Source organism: Odontesthes bonariensis, chromosome 23 (assembly GCF_027942865.1).
Source record: "Odontesthes bonariensis isolate fOdoBon6 chromosome 23, fOdoBon6.hap1, whole genome shotgun sequence".
In the NCBI taxonomy this organism is placed as follows: Eukaryota; Metazoa; Chordata; class Actinopteri; order Atheriniformes; family Atherinopsidae; genus Odontesthes; species Odontesthes bonariensis.
In genome coordinates, this window is record NC_134528.1 from 15,491,781 (window position 1) to 15,514,058 (window position 22,278).

At 39.0% G+C, this 22,278-nt stretch overlaps 1 protein-coding gene across 3 annotated transcripts in view; it reads right to left on the reverse strand.

Annotated features, from left to right (window-relative positions):
- afap1l2 (actin filament associated protein 1-like 2) overlaps positions 1–20,329 on the reverse strand; it is a 44,465-nt gene extending 24,136 nt beyond the window's left edge. For all 3 annotated transcript variants that reach the window (XM_075456963.1, XM_075456962.1, XM_075456964.1), the window contains exons 1-3: positions 20,131–20,329; positions 7,360–7,488; positions 1,768–1,833 (exon numbers count right to left, since the gene is read on the reverse strand). In XM_075456963.1, coding sequence (XP_075313078.1) covers positions 1,768–1,833; positions 7,360–7,488; positions 20,131–20,146 — 211 coding nt within the window. In that variant the 5' untranslated portion in view covers positions 20,147–20,329. The remainder of the gene's footprint in view (positions 1–1,767; positions 1,834–7,359; positions 7,489–20,130) is intronic.
- Between the last annotated feature and the right edge of the window lie 1,949 nt (positions 20,330–22,278).

A 22,278-nucleotide genomic window follows, 5' to 3' on the forward strand; every position in this document is an offset into this window, starting at 1 on the left:
CAATAGGACTGAGATAATCATTGCTAAGAGATCTGTCTGTTTTTGTGAATGATTTATTGAGAAACCTCACTGTTCTCACACCTTAACTTTCCATCGGTCTCTGCAAAAAAATAAAACAAACAAACTTGTGGCTTTGCTAGCATCACAGCTGAAAATATGTGTTAAGTCTGTCGCTCTCTCAAACCACATTCTTTATCACCCTCCAAACAAAATAAGTCAGTCTCAGATGGTGAGCAGCTTCGGAGAAACAGACAGGAAATGGTGGGAGGGAAGAGGGGGCTGAGTGGGCGTCTTGCTTGCAGCAGCAGCTTATCTTTTCTGCTATTCATTTGAATCTAAATTGACCTTGAGATGGGATAAAATGACAAGTATGCCCTATTCAGTCCGCTCGTACAAACACAAAATACGACATTTCATAACAGATATTCTTTACAAAAACAGAGTACAAAGCAGTCCCACTGTATCTGAAATGGTGAGATTACATTTATGATAGCAGAGTGAATGTAGTAGTGTAGATATCTGGATGGAACTAATGATAACATAATGACTGCTGAACTGAACATGTAGATACAGATGTGCAGAACTAGTTTATTTGCTCAGAATTGTGTTGACTGTTGAGGAGATATAGCCCAATCATAAACTAAACTTAATAACAGACATTAAACACTGAATGAACTGATGGTCTTCAACAATACCCAGAGTCTAGAGCCATGGGAGCTACTCTGTAAGTCAGGATAGGTGTAGTGTGACCTAAATGCTCCAATAAAATTAGTCACAGACTCTTAAGCTATGTGAGATCACTCACCACTCACTACACAGTGGACTACATAGTGAGATAGCCAGCTTGTTGTGTTGCCCAACGTATGTCCAAGTATTACATAATGCACAGTGAAAAGTAGTACAAAATCAATGGTAACTAACCCAGCAATATAGACCATCATGCATTGAGATGAATGGAAAATTAGAGCAGCTCCTAAACCTGTCATCCAAATGTAAGGAATTTTGTTAATATTTTGAGGATATTTTAATGTTTTTTAAAACTAGTTTCTTACATCATAGAAGAATGAAGTATCTTTATAAAATAAAAGATTTATCATTTTGATAAATACATGTGTTTTCACATGAAAATAATGTGTAAAAAGTCTAAATGATTAATGTGATTATCATAAAACAAAGGCTCAAGATGTTGATTTTTATCAAATGCTTTAGGGAAAAAAGTTGAAATACCAAATGTTAAAAAAAGCACCCGGTATTTTAAATTGTGCAACAGGAGTCGTACCATTCACACCACCAAAAATATGGCTCAAAAACAATCTTTTATAATTGACGAGTCCCCTATATATATTTTTCATCATACAACTCCATAAGTAGTAAGTTGGGATTTGACTAATGGCAATTAATTAAACTAAATGTAGAACACTTATAATTCGCACACTTATTAAAAAAAAAAAAGGAAAAACAAGTTACAGATGGCAATGTGACAGGAAAAATCAAGGGAAAGTTCATTTCCAGAAAAAGAATGTCTGCACAGATCATGCAGGACATTTAAGTCTGGATCAAACTGGTGGACCGACTATTGAACACTGCAATAGAACTATGTCTTTAGCCTGGGGAAAATGTGGCACTGTACTATGCCACAAGCCATCATTGATAATACAAAGAATGTAATCATCTTGTTATACCATCACTATATGCCTAAGTGTATTTCCAGGAGAAATTTTCTAACAAAATATCACATTTCAAATAGAAATCTTTTAAAACTCACACCTTTGTCATCTTTGCCCTTTCCAGTAACGACGACTTTATTCATGTAGATATACTCCTCATCACCACCTATGTGAGAAAATGCAGAAAGTGGTTAACAGCTTACGGTGGTAAAACTCAGCTCAGACCATGGAACTTCCCATAATGACAACCATACAACGTTGTTGATCCAAAGAAACAATTCTAACACCACTCAAGAGAATGTGAAATAAATGTAAACATGCATCTTCGGTAGAACGACATCAGCATCTCTAAATAACCTGCTTCAGTCAGCAAACGAATACTGTACTACTAGTTATTGTAAAGAGCAGAGAGATGATCTGTTTTGTGGGATTCATATTAGCTTGAATCTAACTCAGTATATGTGATCAGTTACTGCTCCAAAGACTCAGTAAGATTTCTGGTTTAACATTTTAAGACCCACATCCATGTAAACACGAGTGTTGGGCTGTTTTCTTACGTCCCCGATCCTTGTATTTCATGTCAAAAAGTTCTCGACTGTAGATAAACTTAATGTCCAGACTAAAAAAAAAAAACTAAAATATTGCCACACTTTATAAAATATTTTCAAATCGTTTTAAACCCCGGATTTATTTGGAAATTTTAAAGAAATAAAATCAGATTTTACAAATGAGAAGTTTGTCATTCTTTTATTACATGTTTTGATCTAATTTAATCACAGCAACACATTCCATAAAATTCACTGAATTGATTCCACAACAAATTTGGTTTACTGCTCAATAACAATCCCATATAGCATATCAAAAGTCTTTTGAAAGTAAAGATTCCCCACCATGCCAACGACTGTGTCAGGATATAAGTACAAAATGTAAGAGTAATGTTTCTGAAACTTAAAAAAGATTCCCCCAAAATGTTGGTGCACACAAGACAAGGCTGAGGACCAATTTTGAATGGTGGTGATCCTTGGGCTTTCGGGGGGGGGGCGAAATGATAATGTAGTGGGAAACACTTTATGTGCTAAGGAACACTTCTAAAAAGATAAAAAAAAGACCTAAAAATTCTGCTTGCTTCTCCAGACAAGAGCGCATTGAAGATGTAAGGAGGCAAGGTGGAAAACTGTCCACTTACTGTGATTACTGGGCTGAAAAATCTAAATCTTTTCATTGTCCATGCTGTGCTAAAAAGCCCCTCTCTGTCTTTCTGTCTGAGTTTGTGTGTGTTGTGAGCATAGTACTTCCCCCATCCTCCTGCCTGCTTATCCATCAGTCTGTCTGCACACCTGGTTCCCTTCATCCTCTGCTCTACTTCATCTCTGTCCTCTCATCCACCCACAGTCAGATCATTGCGAAAGCCAGTGTGGTAACACGTCCTTTAGCCTCCCAGAGATTCCGACTTTGTTCCTTGTGGTTTATGAATTTTTTGGACTTAGCTATGTTTCCTTGTGCTATAATATCCACACTGAAAGCTTTCCTCTCTGCATGTGTCCAGCCTGCAACTCCACCACTGCTGCCACCTCTAATCTGCCTTGCCTCGTCACCCATCAGCTCCCTAAAATTTTTGCAAAACTTCATCCTATATGGTCCTCATTCGGGTCTCGGTGATTATGCCAAATTTTGAATTCTTTCTGTATATCTTGGATGCTGCAATCTCCAGGATAAGGGGGGGAGGGGACCATCTGGCTTGCTACCTGAGCAAAGTTAAAAAACAAGCATTTAATGATGTAGTGGTACGTTAATGCACATAGCTAAAATAATAACATAAATAATTGTGCTATAGTTGTGCTATAGATTATGTATTTTTCAGAGAAGGTCTTATTCATTTCAGCAAGAATATGCCAAACCACATCTATCACAACAACATGACTCTGTAAGTTAAAGTCCAGTGACAAAGAAGCCAAATTCAGTATAGTTTTGATCATCTAGAAAAGGGATATATTGCAACTTTATGAAATAAACATTTTTTCACTTTGCTTTGGTATTAACGTGGTGGAGTATCCACACAATGGGATTATTGTGCTTTCTTTGTTCCTGTGAATTCCCGTGTAGTACAAGATGAGAACGTCTGATGCCACCATAGTGCCAAACAAACTTTCAGGATGTTTGTCAAAAGTCCAGGATTAAAGGAGAACTTCATCGAAACAAGCAGCCTATTGTGCCGACAGATGGTATCAGCACTGACACCCACTCTTACCGTGGCAAGCATTCATCAAACATTAGTCAGAGCCCTCCTTCCCTGCATAGATAGAGCTCTGTGCCACTTTTATCTTTTGAAGTTTTGAGGATTATGAAACTAAAGATGGAATGCAGATCCTGATGTTGGTCCATCTCAGAATAACAGAATTCAAAGCCAGCGATTACAATACAACCAAAAATTACACTTAAACTCAATATCTACAATGAATTAAGTCAACAAGAATTGGAACTGCCAAACTGCCAAATGCATAAACATAAACATAAACATACAACTCACCAATAAACAAAAAATAAATGAATGAATAAAAAATTGCTTACATGTCTGAAAAGTATTTAAAGAAAAAAAAAAATCTGGTATTTTCAAACATGAGACCTACTTCCCCATCTTTTAGGGTTTTAGTTAGTCCAATATCTGTCCAACACTGACCACGACAGCTATGAAACGGCAGCAAAAGGGTTTGTTTCAGCCACTAACAGGCTCGGCTTTCTATTTGACCAAAGATTTAAAAAGAAGCATATCTCAATCATCTCAGTCCAGAACAACTTTCTGGTTGACCAAATCACTGGCATAATCTCCATGCCGTAGTCATCAGTGCACAGCGGTTTGTGTACAAACTGAGGCGGACTTTCTCGAAACTCAGCAGTTACACAAGAGTGCAAGAGTGGGTTACCCAGTGAAACACTACGATTCTATTCTAGTGTGGAAGTTGTCCATATTGATTCAAAACAGAGTCCAAAGCCTTTGGGCTAAATGAAACATAAGATGACACCTGGAGGATGGAAGCAGCTTAGATAGAGGACATAGGACTGTCCTGAAATACTATGAACTTCAGGAGTCTTTTTGGCGACTGTGGAGGAAAACTTTTGCTGCAAACTGCGGCTGATGAAAGACCTGGACAATCTCTATGTGTTCATAGACATTGACGTTTTGAAGTTGATGTTTCACCTCCCCCAAATCTGCCGGAGGAAAAGAACGGCTTAGCTCTTCATGCAAAAAGTAAAAGTAAAAGCTGCTAGTTAAAGTGTCGTTGCTCAATATTAGAGAGACTTCAAAGATGTACGTCCCTGAGATGGGAAAATTGGGCCCCGGTTTGAAATGGCAGAATTTTCTAATAATTTAAGTGAAATTAGACTGCGATTATATTAGTATTGTATTAGTTTAGTATTAGTATTAGTTGATTTAGTTTTAAGCAAACATTGCTGGATAAATGACTGCAGCTGTGGTAAGAGACTAAACTTGACGTATTACTGCACAAAATGATTTGCTGATCTGTATGAATAATGGAATCATTTTAGCAGGGTTTGGAGATGATGAAACCTCATAACATCCTAACAAATACTTAGTGAGAAAAAAAGAACTGTGTCGCTCTGAACATGGTGGAATAATTACAAGCCGGATTTAGCTTTGCCACAAAAACAGTCTCGATGGATGTCTTTTCTCAAACCATAAACCCTGAAGTTGCAGCAAAGCAGTCTCCAGCTGGTTACTGTAACCTGTTGTGGGAATTTGTTCTGGAGCAGTTTTGAAGAAGCCTGTTTCATTGAATTAAGTATTTCAGCTGACTAAGATTATACCCTGAGAGGAAACCAAACAAAACCCTGACCTTGTGTGATCCTAAGGAGAGGGTTTCTCCTTTGAAATAGATATCTAGAGGTGAAACCAAACAGCAGCGGAATAAAATGATGTTTTGCCTGTACAGTGAAAACAGATTTTCAGGGAACGGAGTTGAAAGGCTATTTATAAACTGCTGCGCAAAGGAAGTAAGCATCCCCAGAGGATAAATGCAGCTTCGGAAAAATGATACAGCTTGGAGCCAGAAGAGGAAGTATGGAGAGACGAGTCCAAGACCTGAACATGGAAAACCATGACTGCTTGGGTGTGTTAGTGGACGGTTGTGTGCGAGAGCACTATGAGAAAGACAGAGAGGAAGTAGAACTGACTTTTTCATTCCCAAACACACTGAAACTGTTATAGAGTTGTCTCATTAAAACAAAACAAACAAAAAAAAGGGGTTTACTGTTGCTTATTCAAATGAAACAAAAATTTGAGGTTTCTTCAGTGACATTCAGTGTCCCCAACCTATCATTCACCTGGGGGCTGAGGCATGAGATTAGTTCATACAGTAATTAACTGGACTTCCGGGCAACATGAATCACATCAGCTCACCAGCAGTTGAACCATCTTCATGTTGAGCGTCTGAAGCAGTAAGAAAAATAAATCTGTCTTTCACAGCTTGACAGGATACTTTCACAGGCCATACATCAACTTACAAAGAGTTGAGGAATACTTGCCTGTTTATAAGTGTAAATAGTGACAAAATTAGAAAAGAAAAGTAATGTCAGTCTCGTAATTTGGTAGAGAAACAGATATGCAAGCAAATAATTCACATTCTGCCACCACAATGTGTGTTAGCCACAAAAAAAGAGGGAAAAAAAGTACCCTAAATTGTAATGGCAGCTAAAAGATTGCATGGCTATAATTACTACATGGTGGTTACTGAGAGTTTAAAGTAGCAAAATTAAACCAGAATAACTTCCTTTATGCCTAACTGCCAACAATGTTAGCTCAGTGAATGAGTGTGAAACACATAGCGTGATCACATGTTACATGAGATCCTCTACATGAAGACAGACTGACTGGCAGCTGGTCTAAACAGCATTTTGAATTAATCTAAACATTTTCAATTAACCTTCAACCAGTCTGACAGTCCTGTAATCACAACAGTCACAGCCATAAGAATGGTGGAGGAAAAAGAGCTTCTGTTTGTACCTCTAACATGGCACCAATGTTTAGAATGTGAATGCTCAGATCATCTATTTACCTTTCTAATTGCGTTGACTGATAATAAGTGCTGTTATATCATTGAATAGAAAGATGTAGCCATGTTTCTAAGAGGGAAATCTATAGTTACCTTCGTGGAAGGCAAGTTTAATTTAACTTAACACTGAAATTCACAATTGCATCCCTATGAGGAATGAGAGATTAGTAGCACACCTCGTCTTTCACTGCAGCTCTGTTGAAACTTAAGGACTTTTTTCCGTTTACTTGTACTTCCAAATGTTAGGGTATTTGCAACAGTCTATTATCATTACAACTATTGAACCATATTTGCTGATTTACATCAGTACAGTCTACAACATCTTGCGATAAACGTGACCACTCAATTCACAACCAGACAGAAATACTTTCTCTTCCTTAAATGTAATTTCAGCTCCTATGCTGAGGTATTTTAACATGTAGGACTAGTTTCCAACTTTTCACTTCTTCCTTTTCTTTGTTTTTGAAATGGAAAAAATATATGCTGAAATATTCATCAAAATCGGTTCCTGAATGAATTTGAAATCCCTTTTTAAAATCACAATTATTGTGACACTTTTAAAAGACACACCTGTGTGTTTTACTCCTAACATCCAGTATTCTGTTCTGAAACTTTCTTTTTACCATTTGAGGCTCTATAGGACTGGAGGAGATCCGCCAGCAAGCCCTTCTGGATGGTGGCATTCCCACTCAGAGTCTCCTTGTCCAGGATGTGCAAGAGGCGGTGGAGCTCCATCAGGAGCTGGTCCAGCACTGAAAGTGCAAAACAGAGAAGAGGGAATCAGATTTATGGAAAATAAAATCTTGCTTTTAATTTTATTGCACATTCCTTGGCATGGAAATAACTAAGATTTAAGACCAAGACTGTTACAGTTCCCATCATCAAGAAGAGGAAGAGCCATGACCAAACAAAAGAAAAGCTCTTTGAGGTTTCCAAACAGACATTTTGAGAATTTTCTACTTTAATTAATAACAGAGAACTTGCTCAAGCAAATACATTTTCTTTTAAAACCAATTTAATGACTGAGTTTCTGAGCCTCTCTGGTCACTCTTTCACCTTTGTTCCTTTAGCAGTATGCTGTAACATACGGTGGAAGAAATTCTGAGCTAGTAACAGCCGAAAACTTTCAAATTTCTTTAAACCAGTTGTTATTGACAGTTGCAAGTATGTTTGGGGTTGTTTTTGGGAGTTTAGTAAAAGGTCAAGTTCAGAGGAAGGAGGAGCCTTGGCCAGAGTTGGAGGGGGGCAATGTGTCTGGAGGCAGCCCACACACATCCTTAAGGGGTCAGCGCTGAGCTCACTGCTCTCTCTGCTGTGTGGAGAGCTCTTTGTGTTTCCCTTCACTGTTTCTTGGCCTCATGAATAGGCCCCTTGCTACAGTGGGCCTCACGTGTGAGAGCACTTCTTCAGCAAGAGAAGAGACAGACGGGGGGTAAAAAGAAAGACTTTATTAAATGAAAAGGTGGGGCAGGTATTGGTTGGGGGGAGGGGGGGGGGGGGGGGGGGGGGGGGGGTGGTGTACTGATATACTTATATGTAGACTCAAAAAAAGAAGAACAGTGACCACATACTGAATACACGGTCACTTTTTTGTTCTTTTTAGACCAAAATACTCACAATTTATGTTTGACATTTCAGTTGGCATTAATTCTTACAGTCCACAGGTACACATCACTCTGTAAGGTAGATTCACTGGTTTTATATTTACATATATTCACAAATTAATCAGAAATTGGTCATGATAGAACCTTGTCACTCATAGCAGCTAAACCTCTGCAACTAAAACCGAAATCAAGTTTTAACAGAAAAAAAAAATCTTTTAGACAAGCTGAAACAAAAACTACCACTTTTAAATGAAACTAATCAGAGCGGAACTCTGCTCCACATAAAATAAAACTCACAAACTCCTATAAGAATAGTGAAGTGTTCCTGGCTGTTTGAAATCTATTAAAAATGTCAGCTATCTTGTTTTAGTGGCTCTTTCCGGCTCTAACCATCACTAACTGCGCCTTGAGGGGGGTGGGAGAATGTCCGTGCTCTCTTCCCTCCTTCCCACACTCCCACACATCAAAGTAAAAGGTAGAATTTTTTTGCAGCATAAGGCGTCAGACCTCGGTAAGCTTTGCCTCTCGGAGATGACGAGAGGCTTTCCCAAAGCTGCAGCAAGCTGGGTTGACTTTAATGAGTCTTGCTCAAGCTGAGTCAACCTCTGCTGAGAGGCACCATGGAAAACATCACTGCTCTTACACACATTCACACACTGTGGATGAAAAGTCATTAACAATAGCTTAAACCGATATTGCCTCTTTGTGTTAAAATGTTGGTTCAATCATCAAAAACACAATCACTGTATTCTTAAGTGTTGTTCTGCCGCTCATGTTTGGCCACTCGACATGAATCTAAACATTTTTCCATCGTCTTCTTCTTGTGTATTTGCAGAGATTGACTCAGATGGCCTTTTGGATTTGAGGACCCTGGGAAACGGAGTCAGCTGACAGGACAGGGAGGTCTGTAGCAGACCATTTCTGTGGGCTTTGGGTTGGCCAGACGCCCACTGCACATCCAGCGAGTGACCGCAGCCTCCACAGAATAAACAGTTCACTTCTGTAGATTGGCCAAAAGGAACTTGAGAGACTATCACAGGCAAGATGACGACAGGAATTTTCAACTGTTGCAGTTAGAACAGTAAAAACAAGGAGAGAATAAAATTCTGACTACACTTGACACACTTAGTGTACAGTTTGTTTGATCAATAAAGTAAATGAAAGGTTTCCAAACACCTACAGTACACTATGTTCAAGCAGAATTTCTCTTCCTCATTCACGACGTTGGACTTCCTGATTTCCTTTATCAACAAATAGAAATTACCACATATTTGTTAACTTATTCCTTACACTACACATGTCCACAATAGATAAGATAAGGGGCTCTGATTAATTGGAAGACTAATAAAGTGTATGTATAGTGGCTTTGTCTCTTAAACTGATGATCAATTCTAAAGTTGTCTGACTCTGGCTTCAGTTTCAGGTCTCTTTAGTGTCAACTTAGAAACAAGACCCAGGAAGAAGCCCAGTTGCCCTTTTTCAAGTTCTTGGAATCTTTTTTTTTTATTAATTCCTGCAGGAGAATTATATGTAGGAAAAAACATCCCACCCCAGATTATACAAATGAAATGTTTCCTCTAATTAGCTGAAGGCTAACATTGTGTGGCGCTGACTGTTTTCATTAAAGCAGGGCTCATTCTTTTAGTTAGTTTTAGTTAGGATGAAACTGAACAAGAGCTTCCACTTCAATAGCCATCCAATAATAATCAGTATAACATATGATTGTTTTTGCATTCATCAGCGTATCTGACCTATGCATGACTATTTCTTTTGGATCTTTAGCAGCCGCTAACCTCGTGTCGTTCGTGTGAGGAGAAGAGTGTTTATAAAGCTTTTGTTTTAAAAACAGGTTTTAAACATGATCTCTATTGAGATGGGGAAAATCCTCATTCAGATTCACAAGGCAATCTGATGGTTAATCTCATTTAATGTTAGTTCGGAAACTGAAAATGGTTCCGAATGGAAGTTTTCATAAGCTCATCATGGACCTGAATGTCATGGATAAATATTGGTTTTTCAGTGATCTCTTTAATTCTGGAGCAGAATGATTGGACACTGATTGGACATTGATTTTCCCCATGCCAATTAAGCTTTTCCTTGCATACAATGTCTTTCAAAAATATCAATTTGCGGGTCCTTTAAAGTCTTTTAAAATGCCTCTTAACCTCCTGTTAGTGATGATGATTTCTTATATCTGGTAGCTTCTCTGTGATACTTGCTGGCACTCACACAACAAAGTCCAAGAGCAGATCTCAGAAAGAGGATCACAGATTTACTCAGGTGTCTTGCAGCCGTATTCCAACTGCAACTGCAGATTAGGCCCATCATTTTAAACTTTTGTAAGAAAAAGCATATGTTTTTGGGAGGTGTAGTCACTATGCTCAAGTCTGGAAGAAGACTCAACCAGCTGGAGTATCAGTGTCATCACTAAGGTCATCATAATGGATTGAGTGGCCATCATCAAAATAGACACATTCAGTCCCAGCTAAAGTTGTAGACTGCACAAAGTGCATGGAGTAATGCATAATTCCTCAGAATAACCCTGAAACTATCCACTATAGATCGTTGGTATTTTGACTAGTTTGAGTTACCCCAAGTACTAAACAAAACTGGTCAGGACTGTGCTCGGGCACCAACAAATCTAAATTAATTTTGCAAGGTAAAGGGATCAAACAATAAACCAAAATTTTTCCGGACTCTTGTCGACAGCTGCCGAAAGTGTCTGAAGATGCATTGTGCCAATGAACATTCAAATGTGTAATTTGATCATTTTCATCCTATAATTAAAACTTAATTTGGGATAAAAACATATATTTTTAATTTATTCTGCCCTTGTAAACTGTTTTTAAAAAATCATTTTCCTATGAAATTCATGGTCATAATAAGTGTATGTAAATAACAACTGTAGACAAAAATAGACATTCGTTTGAAAAACGTACTTACTGAAAGGGACTTTTTGTTCTGTCCAGCAAAGGAACTGAACTTGCCTTTGCCCCACCATTCCTTATTTAATTTGAACATCAGCTAAACAAGGGTGTCTTGTCAGTCGTTTGGCGGCATTTCCTGTTCTAAGAGGCTTGAGGTCCTGCATCAAGACTGACAGACCACACTTGCTTTTCTGAAATTAACAAAGCAGACATGGCCTCTCATTTCAGATAGACCACTTCCAGGCTAAATGGGACTGTTGACATAAATCTCACACACTGAAATATATACTGGTGGGTTCAAGCACGAGAGTATGTAGAGAAAATATAATGTGAATAGAATCGGATTAACTGTCCTTTTCACGCTCCTTACTCCCACTCAAAACAGTATGAGGCACCTCTACAAAACAGTAATGTCTGGTTGAAAGAAAACTTAAGCCCAGTGAAGACCTTCTTCATGTAACCCCTCAAGTAATCACCAAAGTCCTCTAAATAGCAGAAAATATATAGAATCTTTCTTTTTTTTAACCATCTTTTCTTTTTTTGTGTTTTTGGCCGTGCTTCTCTTTTTCTCCAATCCGAACTTAAACTGGCCCTATTTTAAAGTTTCATCTCATCTGCACATCATCTCCTTCCAACGGTCTTATTTTAAAAAAAATAACAAAGCCTGAAGTCCCAGCATATCACTTTAAGCTCGAGGAGGTGTTCGTTGTGTTGCTGATGCAATGTTTCTACATGTTTACATTCACTTTGATGAGCGGTGGGGCAAAAAAAAAAATCAGATGAGTGGAGAGCAAAAGAAAACAGAAAAACAAGTTGAAATATGAAATTACACAGTAATACTGCTTTAATCAGTGATGCAATAAAAGCAGCTGCAATGTAAGATGGGTTTCCTGCTTGGAGCTGCTGGTTAAGGTCTGTTTGGGACACTTCCTTCACTCTGAATCACAGTCATATTTTGGGATGTGGTGCAGATGTTGAAAACAGTTACAGATGTGCTCGCATTGCTCTCTTCACTTTTAACCAAAAAACTAAATGCTGCAATTACTGAACTTTAACACCACATGATCTGTCTGTCTGCCTATATTTCCGTGTCTTTTTCCCCCGTGTGGCCACCTAACGCCGTCTATCCACCAGACAGAGTCACCAAACAGTTGACTAATCTAATAACTCAATACAAGCAGTTTACAAATGACATGCTGAGCAGCACAATGTGCTCCAAACCAGCTCTATACACATACCTACAAAAGTCAATTCAATTTCAGTATATCAGTAAGTAGGGACATTACATATTCTCCTTTAGTTAATTGGTATGGAACCCGAACCCATGAGTCAGTTGTTTTAAGCAACATCGATTGTTATCTATGTACTAAATCTGTTAATCTCTTTCATTTTAGTTAACTTAGTTGGCTACATGTGCAGCGTAAACATAGTAACATAATCATATCAAAATGAAATCCAGATCAACATATACACAAGATACTCTTTAGTCGAAATGGTAAAAGGAAGTGACATTATTGCATATTAAAAGGGAATTTGGTGAACTAAAGTTGTATCAAATGACATGAAGCACTGAGACTGTATGTTTTATCTTTCCTGCCACTGGCAGAGGTGCAACTTTATCTAAAAGGGAAGTGGTGGCAAGAAGGAGAATTGGAACCAATGACAAAACATCACAGTAAAATGACTGGATGTACTTTTTTTTCATTGTAACAGACTGACAATGCTTTTGCTTCAACAGACATGAGAGAAAGGCCAGAAGCAGACTTGAGTTTTACAACACGTACACACTATATCTAAGCGACAGTCCTGGCTACGGGTGACTCTCAAAAGTCAACAACAGATCTCTCATCTCAGATATTGGGTTCATGTCTTGTTAGACAAGTTTCAACTTTGGTTTTACTTTCTTTGCATTTTCAGTCACTGTTTTCAGTCACTGTATAACAACCCTGTCACTTTTTCTAGGGTGACAGGGTCTCAGACAAAGTCTGAAAATATCTCCGTCTTTTAGCTGTTCAGATTTGCAGCGTCCTGTGACGTCAAAGAACCAGCTAACCCTGGGATAACCCAGCCTTCTCATCTTTATCTCAGTCCACAGGTTAAGATCATTCTGCATTTGCAGGAGAGGCGAAAGTCTTTGCTTTTTTGCAGTGCTATTAATGGCAAATTCTCATCGGCAGTGATATAGTTCAGTTCTTTAAATGGTTCTTCTGGTAAGGAAATCTGAGTTTAGTATCATTCCCAGTCAAAAGTTGGAAAGTTTAACTTCCCACTTAATATAAAAAGCATTGTCAGAAGCTCAATAGCGGAACATGTCATCACAAAAACAAACTCGTAAACATTAGTGAAACATTATCCATGTGAGTGACAGTTATTAATGCGAGCTTCAATTGACTGGCTTAAAATGGACTTGTTCGGATGTGTGCAGTGGAGATCTTACATGCACTTATTAACATACCCATAAGGACACCTACGTGGTCTGGATAACTCAGTGTTCACCAGTGATCAGAATCTGAAATATAACTTGTAGGAGGTGAAGTTCAGCCAAAAAACCTAACTATTGGAGTGTGAACAACACAATTATTGCAGTGATAAAAATCAAAGTCTGTATCTAAACTTCTTAAAGAAAGAATTACAACTGAGGTCAGGCAAAACATGAAAATGGCGCTGAAGGAGCCACGTATGATTGCTTTGTTCCAGCCTGCTTTTGTTCATGTGTCAGTAGCAGAAAATGAACTTATGGCAGGACCTGAATAAAAGATCAAACAGCGGTTTGATTGGCATTGATTGTTATTGGCAGACAATGTTTTTTCTCCTTGGAGTGAGCTGGGTTCAGCTGTGGGGAAGGGACTTAGCTGACATGGCTGGATTAATTCAAGCTGTGTTTTGATGTAATTGCCATAGAAACCAAAGTATAACAAATCTGGTGTTAAGTTGATGACAGAAAACTCGTTGTGTGCCTGATGTCAGCACTACAGAAACTAGAAAGAAATGGACAAAATGACAAAAGAAGTGAAGTGAAATAACATGTATACAGAAATATATACATAGATGGTGGGTTTGCTTTTTAATATCACAGATAAATGTACCATTGCCTTCTTAACATTCCACCAACTTTCCCCATAGCTCCAACATAAATGTAAGGGATATTGGTTTTAATATATTTGTAAGTCCAAAGACAGAAAAAAGAGGTAGCTAATACCTTTATTGCTGGTGAATAAGTAATAAAGAGCAAATACACAGAAACTAAATGTCACAGTAAAATGATGCTCTTGCAGTCTTCGTTTTTTTTCCAGTTTTGTCACAAATTGTAGCATTAACGTGACTGCCAGTTGGGTTTTTCGATAATCAGTGTAAATGTATAAAACTGCTCAATGTGTGTCTAATTGTGCTGCTGTTTTTTAACAAACTACTGAAATGTGGTTTTAGAATTAGCCTCCAGAGTCTCTCGCCAGCAGCAGTATTCAGCATTTCAACAGATTCCAGACTAAGACTGTCTTAAGGACTTAAAAGCCTTGAAGAATTCAGTTCTATTTAATCAAAAGCTCCTGCTCAAAAGGTCAACAAAAACAACAATCTCGAGTCCAAACTAGGTCTGTATCGATATCTGAGTTTCACAATTAGTGTGGCCTAAAGCATTCACAATAACGATACTATCGCAATATCAACTGAAAACTTCCCTTAGAAAAAATAGGTAAGGAACCTTAAGTATTGAACAAAAAATAATCTCTATTCAACAGTGCAGATTTTATCAGCTGAGATCAAATCACAATGTATTACATGTATATTTAATTAGTTTAATCTCACAGTTATCATTAACACTGGTATATTGTGACACCCCTAGACCAAACTCATTGGTCCAGACAATTAAGAACCAAAACAAACCTCAAAGTTGCTCACTTCTAGTCAGTCTTGTACTAGAAGATAACATGTATTTACTGCAAAGAGATGTAGTTTTCTACAGTTTGTATTTTTCACAGTGACCACTTAACTGAATCAGCATATTTGGAGCGTTCCAAATATTTTCATAAAAACACCTCCCTGCTCCATTCATTGGAAATGTTGCCAATCATATTTCCTTTTAACATAATTTGTTGCAAACTATTTGTGTAGAAATTTATTTTTTGGAGACAGGGTTAAATTCTTGTTAGGAGGGTGTACTGAGTGTACTGAGACATGGCTAGATAAAGTGGTTCACAGATAAAACAATTGACAGTTTCCTGGCTATTTTAAAGTTTTAACAGTTGCTGGATGAGATCCTGTAGTGTTTTAATGCACAGGAAGTGTAGAAGATTGATTTTACGCTTCGTGTGGAGCTTGAAGTTGTCAGGTGTTTTGGTCGAAAGGCCTGCAGATTCCACTGCTCCTAACACTGCAGCCTCTCGTTGAACCACATAACACTGACCCTGAAAGAAGGGTGATTAGTTAGTGGAAAAAGCTGCTGAGATGAAAGCAAGCATAAAGACAGAAATTTTCTTTCTAAAAAATAAATTAAGCTGATTTATTTTTTTGGCCCAGTCTTTAGACAAGCAATCTCCTTTCAAATATGCTTGAGGCATGCAGCTATGGCAAATTAATTGTCAACCAATAAACAATGTGAAAGGAAATGCAGACACAATCTGACAACTGTTTCATCTCAAAACAAAGGTAGTAAATCCCAACATACTGAGCCACATTTAGGTCTTAACTTTTATAAAGGTACAAACACTAAAGATGTTGCCTGTACAGAGGAAGCCACTTGACAAGTGTAGTTCCGCTTTCTTTTTCAAGTGTCTCCTCTTTCATCCTCCCTCATTTCCTACCATTGAATCTCATCTTTATTCGTCTCACTCTTAAACTTTCCTGACACTCCTGGTTTTGCAATCTTCTGAATCTGTGCTGTCTCAGTTTCATTGAGGCTTACAGCTGGCCCTCGGAGAAATGAGAGTTTTTCACAGTTCAAACTCACTAATGGCCTCTAAAAGTCCTAGTAAATCTTAGTTGTTTACAGGAAGAGGCCCTTTGCCTGGTTTAGGATGCAGTGCAGGTTTCACCAACCCGTTTTCATTCACATCTCGTTCCATATGGATGCTTACTAAGGAGCCCATGGCATCATTGTTGCAGAAAGGACCTGTCTTCCTTTTGAAACATGTTTGATGAAGTCAAAAGCCGTATTTGAGGTCAAATCATGATGTTTTCTGAAACTAAAACTAAAGTGCGGCAGTAACAATCTCCCATAGATTAAAAAAATTCATCCGTCTATATTGTCACATAATGACACTAACTTGTTGAAGTAGACAAGTAGGTCCACAGCAAGCAGCTGTGTAACTCTCCCTCCCACTGACTTCTCTCACAAACACACACAAAGATGAAAAATCTGCCAGCCCTAGGGCATGAGGCAGAGGAGGCTCAAAGTGGTTCCACCTCCTCTTCTTAATCCACCACCCTGCATGAACCGCACCATCAAACTCCCTCATCACTTTCCAACAGTCACGTTACAGTCAAGATGTCCACTTCTACTTGTGTTGTGGGAGGCGTGTGTATCACTCTGGGTGGGCATTAGCCATCAGTCATTTTTCAATAAAGAGTCACTGCTTAGTGACAAACAAATACATGTTTAAGAAAAAGGAGGCATTACAAGCCTCTGCAGTCTTGGCTTGATGAGAAACAAAGTGACAGACAAGAAGCAGCTGTTGACAAAAAGTAACTAGCAATGCTGCCTCCGAGAAAACCACATGAAAGCCTTTCTGCTCATTTATTATACCACTGAAAAGTGGCCAAGAGGCCTGCAGGCAGAGTACAGGCTAGTGAGTGTGCATGTGTGAGTGATTATAAGGGTTTAAGTTCCTTCACTAAGTAGTATTTCCATCAAACGTGTACCTGGTGAGAAATAAAAGACAATATAAGTCTAATCTACAGCTCCTGTATCCATTAATCAAAGACACGTTTGATGTGTTGAAAATGAGCGAGAGTGAGACCTGGAGGGCAAAAAAGGGCCAAACTCACACAGAGCACCCCACTGCCACAGAGCAGGAAGACCGTCTTTCTTTTCATCATTTTTATAGCCCAGTTCAGCTTCCTGTATTACCGACACTCCACTCACTCCCCGTTGACAAGTTCATACAAGTGAACCTGAGGACCCTATCGCAAGCCCTGATGGCCTACATTTAAGCCCGCTTCCGCTAAGCTGAAAGAGGTCAAAGGCCCCGAACCGTATGACTGTTACATTGTCATGCTGTTCTCAATTGCATATTTTCTGACTAAATTAGCTGTTGCTCTTGGACTACTTTAGCTCAGGATTACTGGAACATCGATGCTATCGGTAAATTAGCTCAGTGTGCTACACACAATCGATGTCATTATTGTACGTATGAATGCATACATTTTTATTTTTCTTCTCCCTTGTTGCCGCTGCTAAAGTTTTGTAGAGCCCTTTGATGTACATGTCAATCTGAAATGTGCTATTTAAACACATGAAAATTAAGATTAATCCCACCACGAGGTGAGTGAAAGTAAACAATGAGTAAACGTGAGGCGTAAGAGAGAATTAGAAAAGCTTTTAAAAAGTAGTGCAGGATGGGAGACTTTCGTCATCCTTATGCATATTTTTCACCTTTGAAGACTAGAAAATCCTAAAGAACATGGAGCCGGTGTGTCGAACATGCTTTAACCTGGAAATAATAATGGGGGAAGCAAAACAAGTAAAGACATAAGATGAAAGGCATTCATAGATGAGGAAAAAAAAGATGATAAAGAGAGAGTCCATTCTCATTCTGGGAAATTTCCAGGAAAGGAATTTTATAATCATTTTCATACATTGTACATGATTTGAATGTTGTTTCTTTAATAAGGCCTTTTTTGGGGAGAAATCTATCATATATGATGATTTCATTCATTTATCTGCCGATGAAGGCAGTTAAGAAGTCAGATGGTGTAAACAAGTCCTGTAAAAGAGGTTATACAAATATTTCTGATCATCTAGCTGGGACGTTAGCATGTGAGCTGTAAGTAGGCCTGGTAAAGTTATTAGTGGGTACACACTCGCTTGTAAAAACAGTTTTCAAACAAGTTCCAACCCAAAGATCAGTCAGATCTTGTGTCACTGACACAAGGTGTGTGAATCAGTGATATGAGCTGCTGCGCTTTTCTTTGAGATGCATGAATCAGGTTTCAGCAACACACATCATCCAGAACACTAAATAATGCCTTTACTTGCCACTGGCCTCCCTGACCTTTCCCAGCTTTCCCTTTACTGTACCCCACCACTGGCTGCCTGTGGCTGTTAGTATCTAATTCAATGTCCCGGTGCTGTTGCACACAGCTGCCAAAAGCGTACACACCAGCCCTTATGTCAACCTGAACACACCGGCTCTTTCTCTAAAATCTGGGACCGCCAGGTGCAGGTTTCTCTCCCTGCATCACTCTACCTGCTGATCAATTACTCTCCAATTGCTAATCTGTTGCTCCAACCAGTTCTTTATTACCAGCCTCAGACTCAAGCTCCAATCTTAAAGAAATTACTTGCCTGATCACTTGATCATCAACAAATGAACTTTAACCACTTTAACCTTCAGCTTTTAAATGATGATAAAGATTGTGAAGGTAGTCATTCCCAGCTGTCACTGCCCTTTCGGACAATCAGTACAATCTCATTAATGTTCACACGTGACCATAAGCTGTTTCACTTGCACACATTTTGACGTACAGTCAGATAAAACATGTTATTTTAGGGCTGATACAATATATTTCAGCGCATTTTATTTGTTAAACCATGAAAGAACACCTCCATTAAAGATGATGAATTAAAAAAAATATAGATATACATATTTGTTTAAAAAAAACTGTTGAGCTGTTCAGTTCATGGATGATCTACACAGGGCCTTCACAGCTAATTAAATCTCCTCACAGCAAACATTATACATGGAACACCTCTGCACTGGCTTCATGCAACATAGACTATTTACTCTGAGAGAGAGTGGGAGTAAACAGACTTGGCTGTCTAGTCAGCTGGTGAACAGGAATGTGGCAGCAAGACTGCTTTCTTTCAAATTGTGCTGATTCCATTCTAGGTTGACTGGTCACCATTGTTTCCAGTCCAGAAAGTTGCTTCTGTGGTCCATCCAGACCAGTAAAGGCAGAGGGGGGTCCATAGAGACCACTGTGAAGCTTCTTCCATTAAGCCTAGAAAATAAACAGGCACCTACCTAACTGTGAAAAATGCTTCCTCTGCTTGGACAAAAAAAAAAAAAAAAGAGTAAATCATTCTACTGCTGTTTCAACATATTGGCTCAAACTCTTTGTTTATGTCAATCGGGCAGCATTAAAATGGCCTTGCTCATCCCTCATGAACAAATAACCACAGGAATTTGAGGAATGCCATGAGAATAATAATGCAGCTACTGGAATTTATCAGTGGCCACAGTGTAAGCAATTTCACAGAGCCGCACTTCGACTGATATCCTGCATTTTTAGGTGAAACTGTTGGCTATAGTATCAATCTGAGGCTCTAATGAAGCCTATACTTTTCTCCTTTCATACTCCAGCTTGTTGGCAGGTGATGAAAGACTTGCACAAATGGGAGAACAGTCCTCTCAAGACTACTTTCAGTTCACCTGAAAGTGCTTTTAGATGCTCTTGTTCCTAAATAGGAAAACAACAGCCAACCGGCTCATTGACTTTCAACTCATATGCACCCGAAATCAGCAAATGTCATGGGGTGGTTCCTTTGGAACGGACTTTTGCAGATCGTTCACCACCAAATTGCAGCGCAGTGTCCCTGGAGAAGTCATCTTCAGCGAGCACACAGGGAAACAATATCTCAGGACAAGTCAGCAACCTTGTTATCATGTTATCGTCACAAAAAAAAAAAAAAAAAACCTTCACCTACCTTTGTGCTTCTCCATTCCCTTTAACGGACTCTCGCTCCCTCAGCCGCGTTACTCCGCTCATACAGTGAAACAATCCCACAAAGTTTCAGGAGGGATGGGGACTGAAGCGGAATGCGAGCCGAACCTCCGGCTCTCAACAACACACTGACTTGAGCTACACACACAGTGTTGTTGAGACGGAACAACAGCGCTCTCCACTTCTTCCTAATGTTTTTTTTTTTTTTTTTTTTTTGCGGCACCTCCTCCTCTCTAGTCACCAGCAGCATCAGAAAGAAGCTCCTTAGCCAAGTGTCACTCAACAGATTCCCGGGGGTCCCAACAGCGCTGTCGAACTATTTTTATGCGCTCAACAGTGTTTAACCACAAAACTGAAGGAAACCCTGCTGTGCACCTATCATAACCTCACTAGACTTTGATTTGTTTCTCTACCAGAGAATTGTGCAAATCCTGACATATGGTAGGAAAAAAGCCACTAGAAGAATTTGGGGATTCCTTGCTCTCCCAATTAGACGGGAAGCGAGTCACTGGTGCATGTGGAGGAAACTCTTGGCACGGTAATAAAAGCAGTTATCTTGTAGCTGGGCTTCAGTTATATTTCTTTCTCAGCAGTAAATTGAAGTTCCTCGCCATAACAATCGAGCACCCCCGTGGGAGAACCGTGACCGGGTGGAGGTATGAGAGGAATGTCAAGCGGAGTAACACAACGCACCGAGGAAAGATGATTAAAAAGCATGACAGCGATCCCAGTGTTTTGTGCATGGCTTAATATGTAGCCTATACTTAAGTAGGACGTTAGGCACGTGCAGACAGCACGGATGACTGTTCTTTTAAGGCAACCCAGACAACAAGGATGATGATGTGGCTGAAAAAGCCACACACCGCAAGAACTATAGGCAGTGATGTGATGTAATCTGATGCTGTTTTTTCTATTCTTTCCAAATGCAACAAACAGGGGGGAAAAAGTGGGGGCAGATGTGTTTCTGGAAAGAAAGCTTTACTGAGGAGCAGACCCCACCATTCCTCAAATCACATCTTTTTATCTTAAAAACCTGCTGTGTGCGTGATGTTTGCACAACGATATGTTACATGAACTCAATATTCCTGCAACTGTCATCCAGCTGCAAGTCAGACTGAATCAATGATGGTAAAAATGCAGGCTGGGGATGTTAATCTTTATTAAACAAAACAACCAGTTAGGATGCATAGATATGGTGCTTAACAATATCAACCGATGACAGTGGCCAATATTTATCAGTTGTGTCTTCACTGTGTTGCACTGACTTTGGTCCGAAAGTGACATGATTTCTTTTTGTTTGTTTTTGGCCAAAACAAAACAACACAAATCAAATAACAAAATTGTTGTTAGGCACTGAAAAGTGATCATTTCCACATACATTATGAGCATTAGTAAACATTTTATATGTAAAAGAGATAATCTACATGTGCAAAGAATATCAGAAATGTATTTTCCACTGTGGCTTCCGTCCATCAGATTCATCTCTGGAAAGTGGTCTTTCCTGTTGTTCACCTGTCTCATCATTTGTCAAGGTTTTGTGTAGTGGACCGAAGTTCAGGACCCAGTTGCACCTGACAGAAGGGCGGCAAAATTTCATTCCTCACTGAAATCCAAAAGATGCTGCAGAGGCAAGCGGTCCGTAAAACAGGAAACCCCAAATACTCAGCTGAACAGGGTAAGAGCAAAACAGTGATGATGACAAATACAATAACAAACTGGTGGAGATCAAAGGGATCATAAACATAAACATGAAAGGAGCACCCAAACTGGAACCAAAACCCCTGTGTATCCATCATATTTTACATAAAGCACACAAATAATCACATGTGTAAGCACCCCCATATTACAACAATCTTTCATCAGACATCAGGGAGAGACGCGGGGTACACCAGGCAAAAATCTCTGAGTTTTGTAATATTCTAAGTGATAGACTGTAAAATCCCAGATGAGATTATAAAAAAACAATAACCAGCAGCCAAACAGTCAGTTACTGCAGTTCAGAATTAGGGACCTAAAATACTGAGCTTTGAGGTGCTGCTGACAAGATTCATTTGAGTTTTAAATTTCTCACTCTTATGCAATTCCTAACTCCTGGAGGAACGACTGCAAACATTTGGTTAATTTCAAGGTA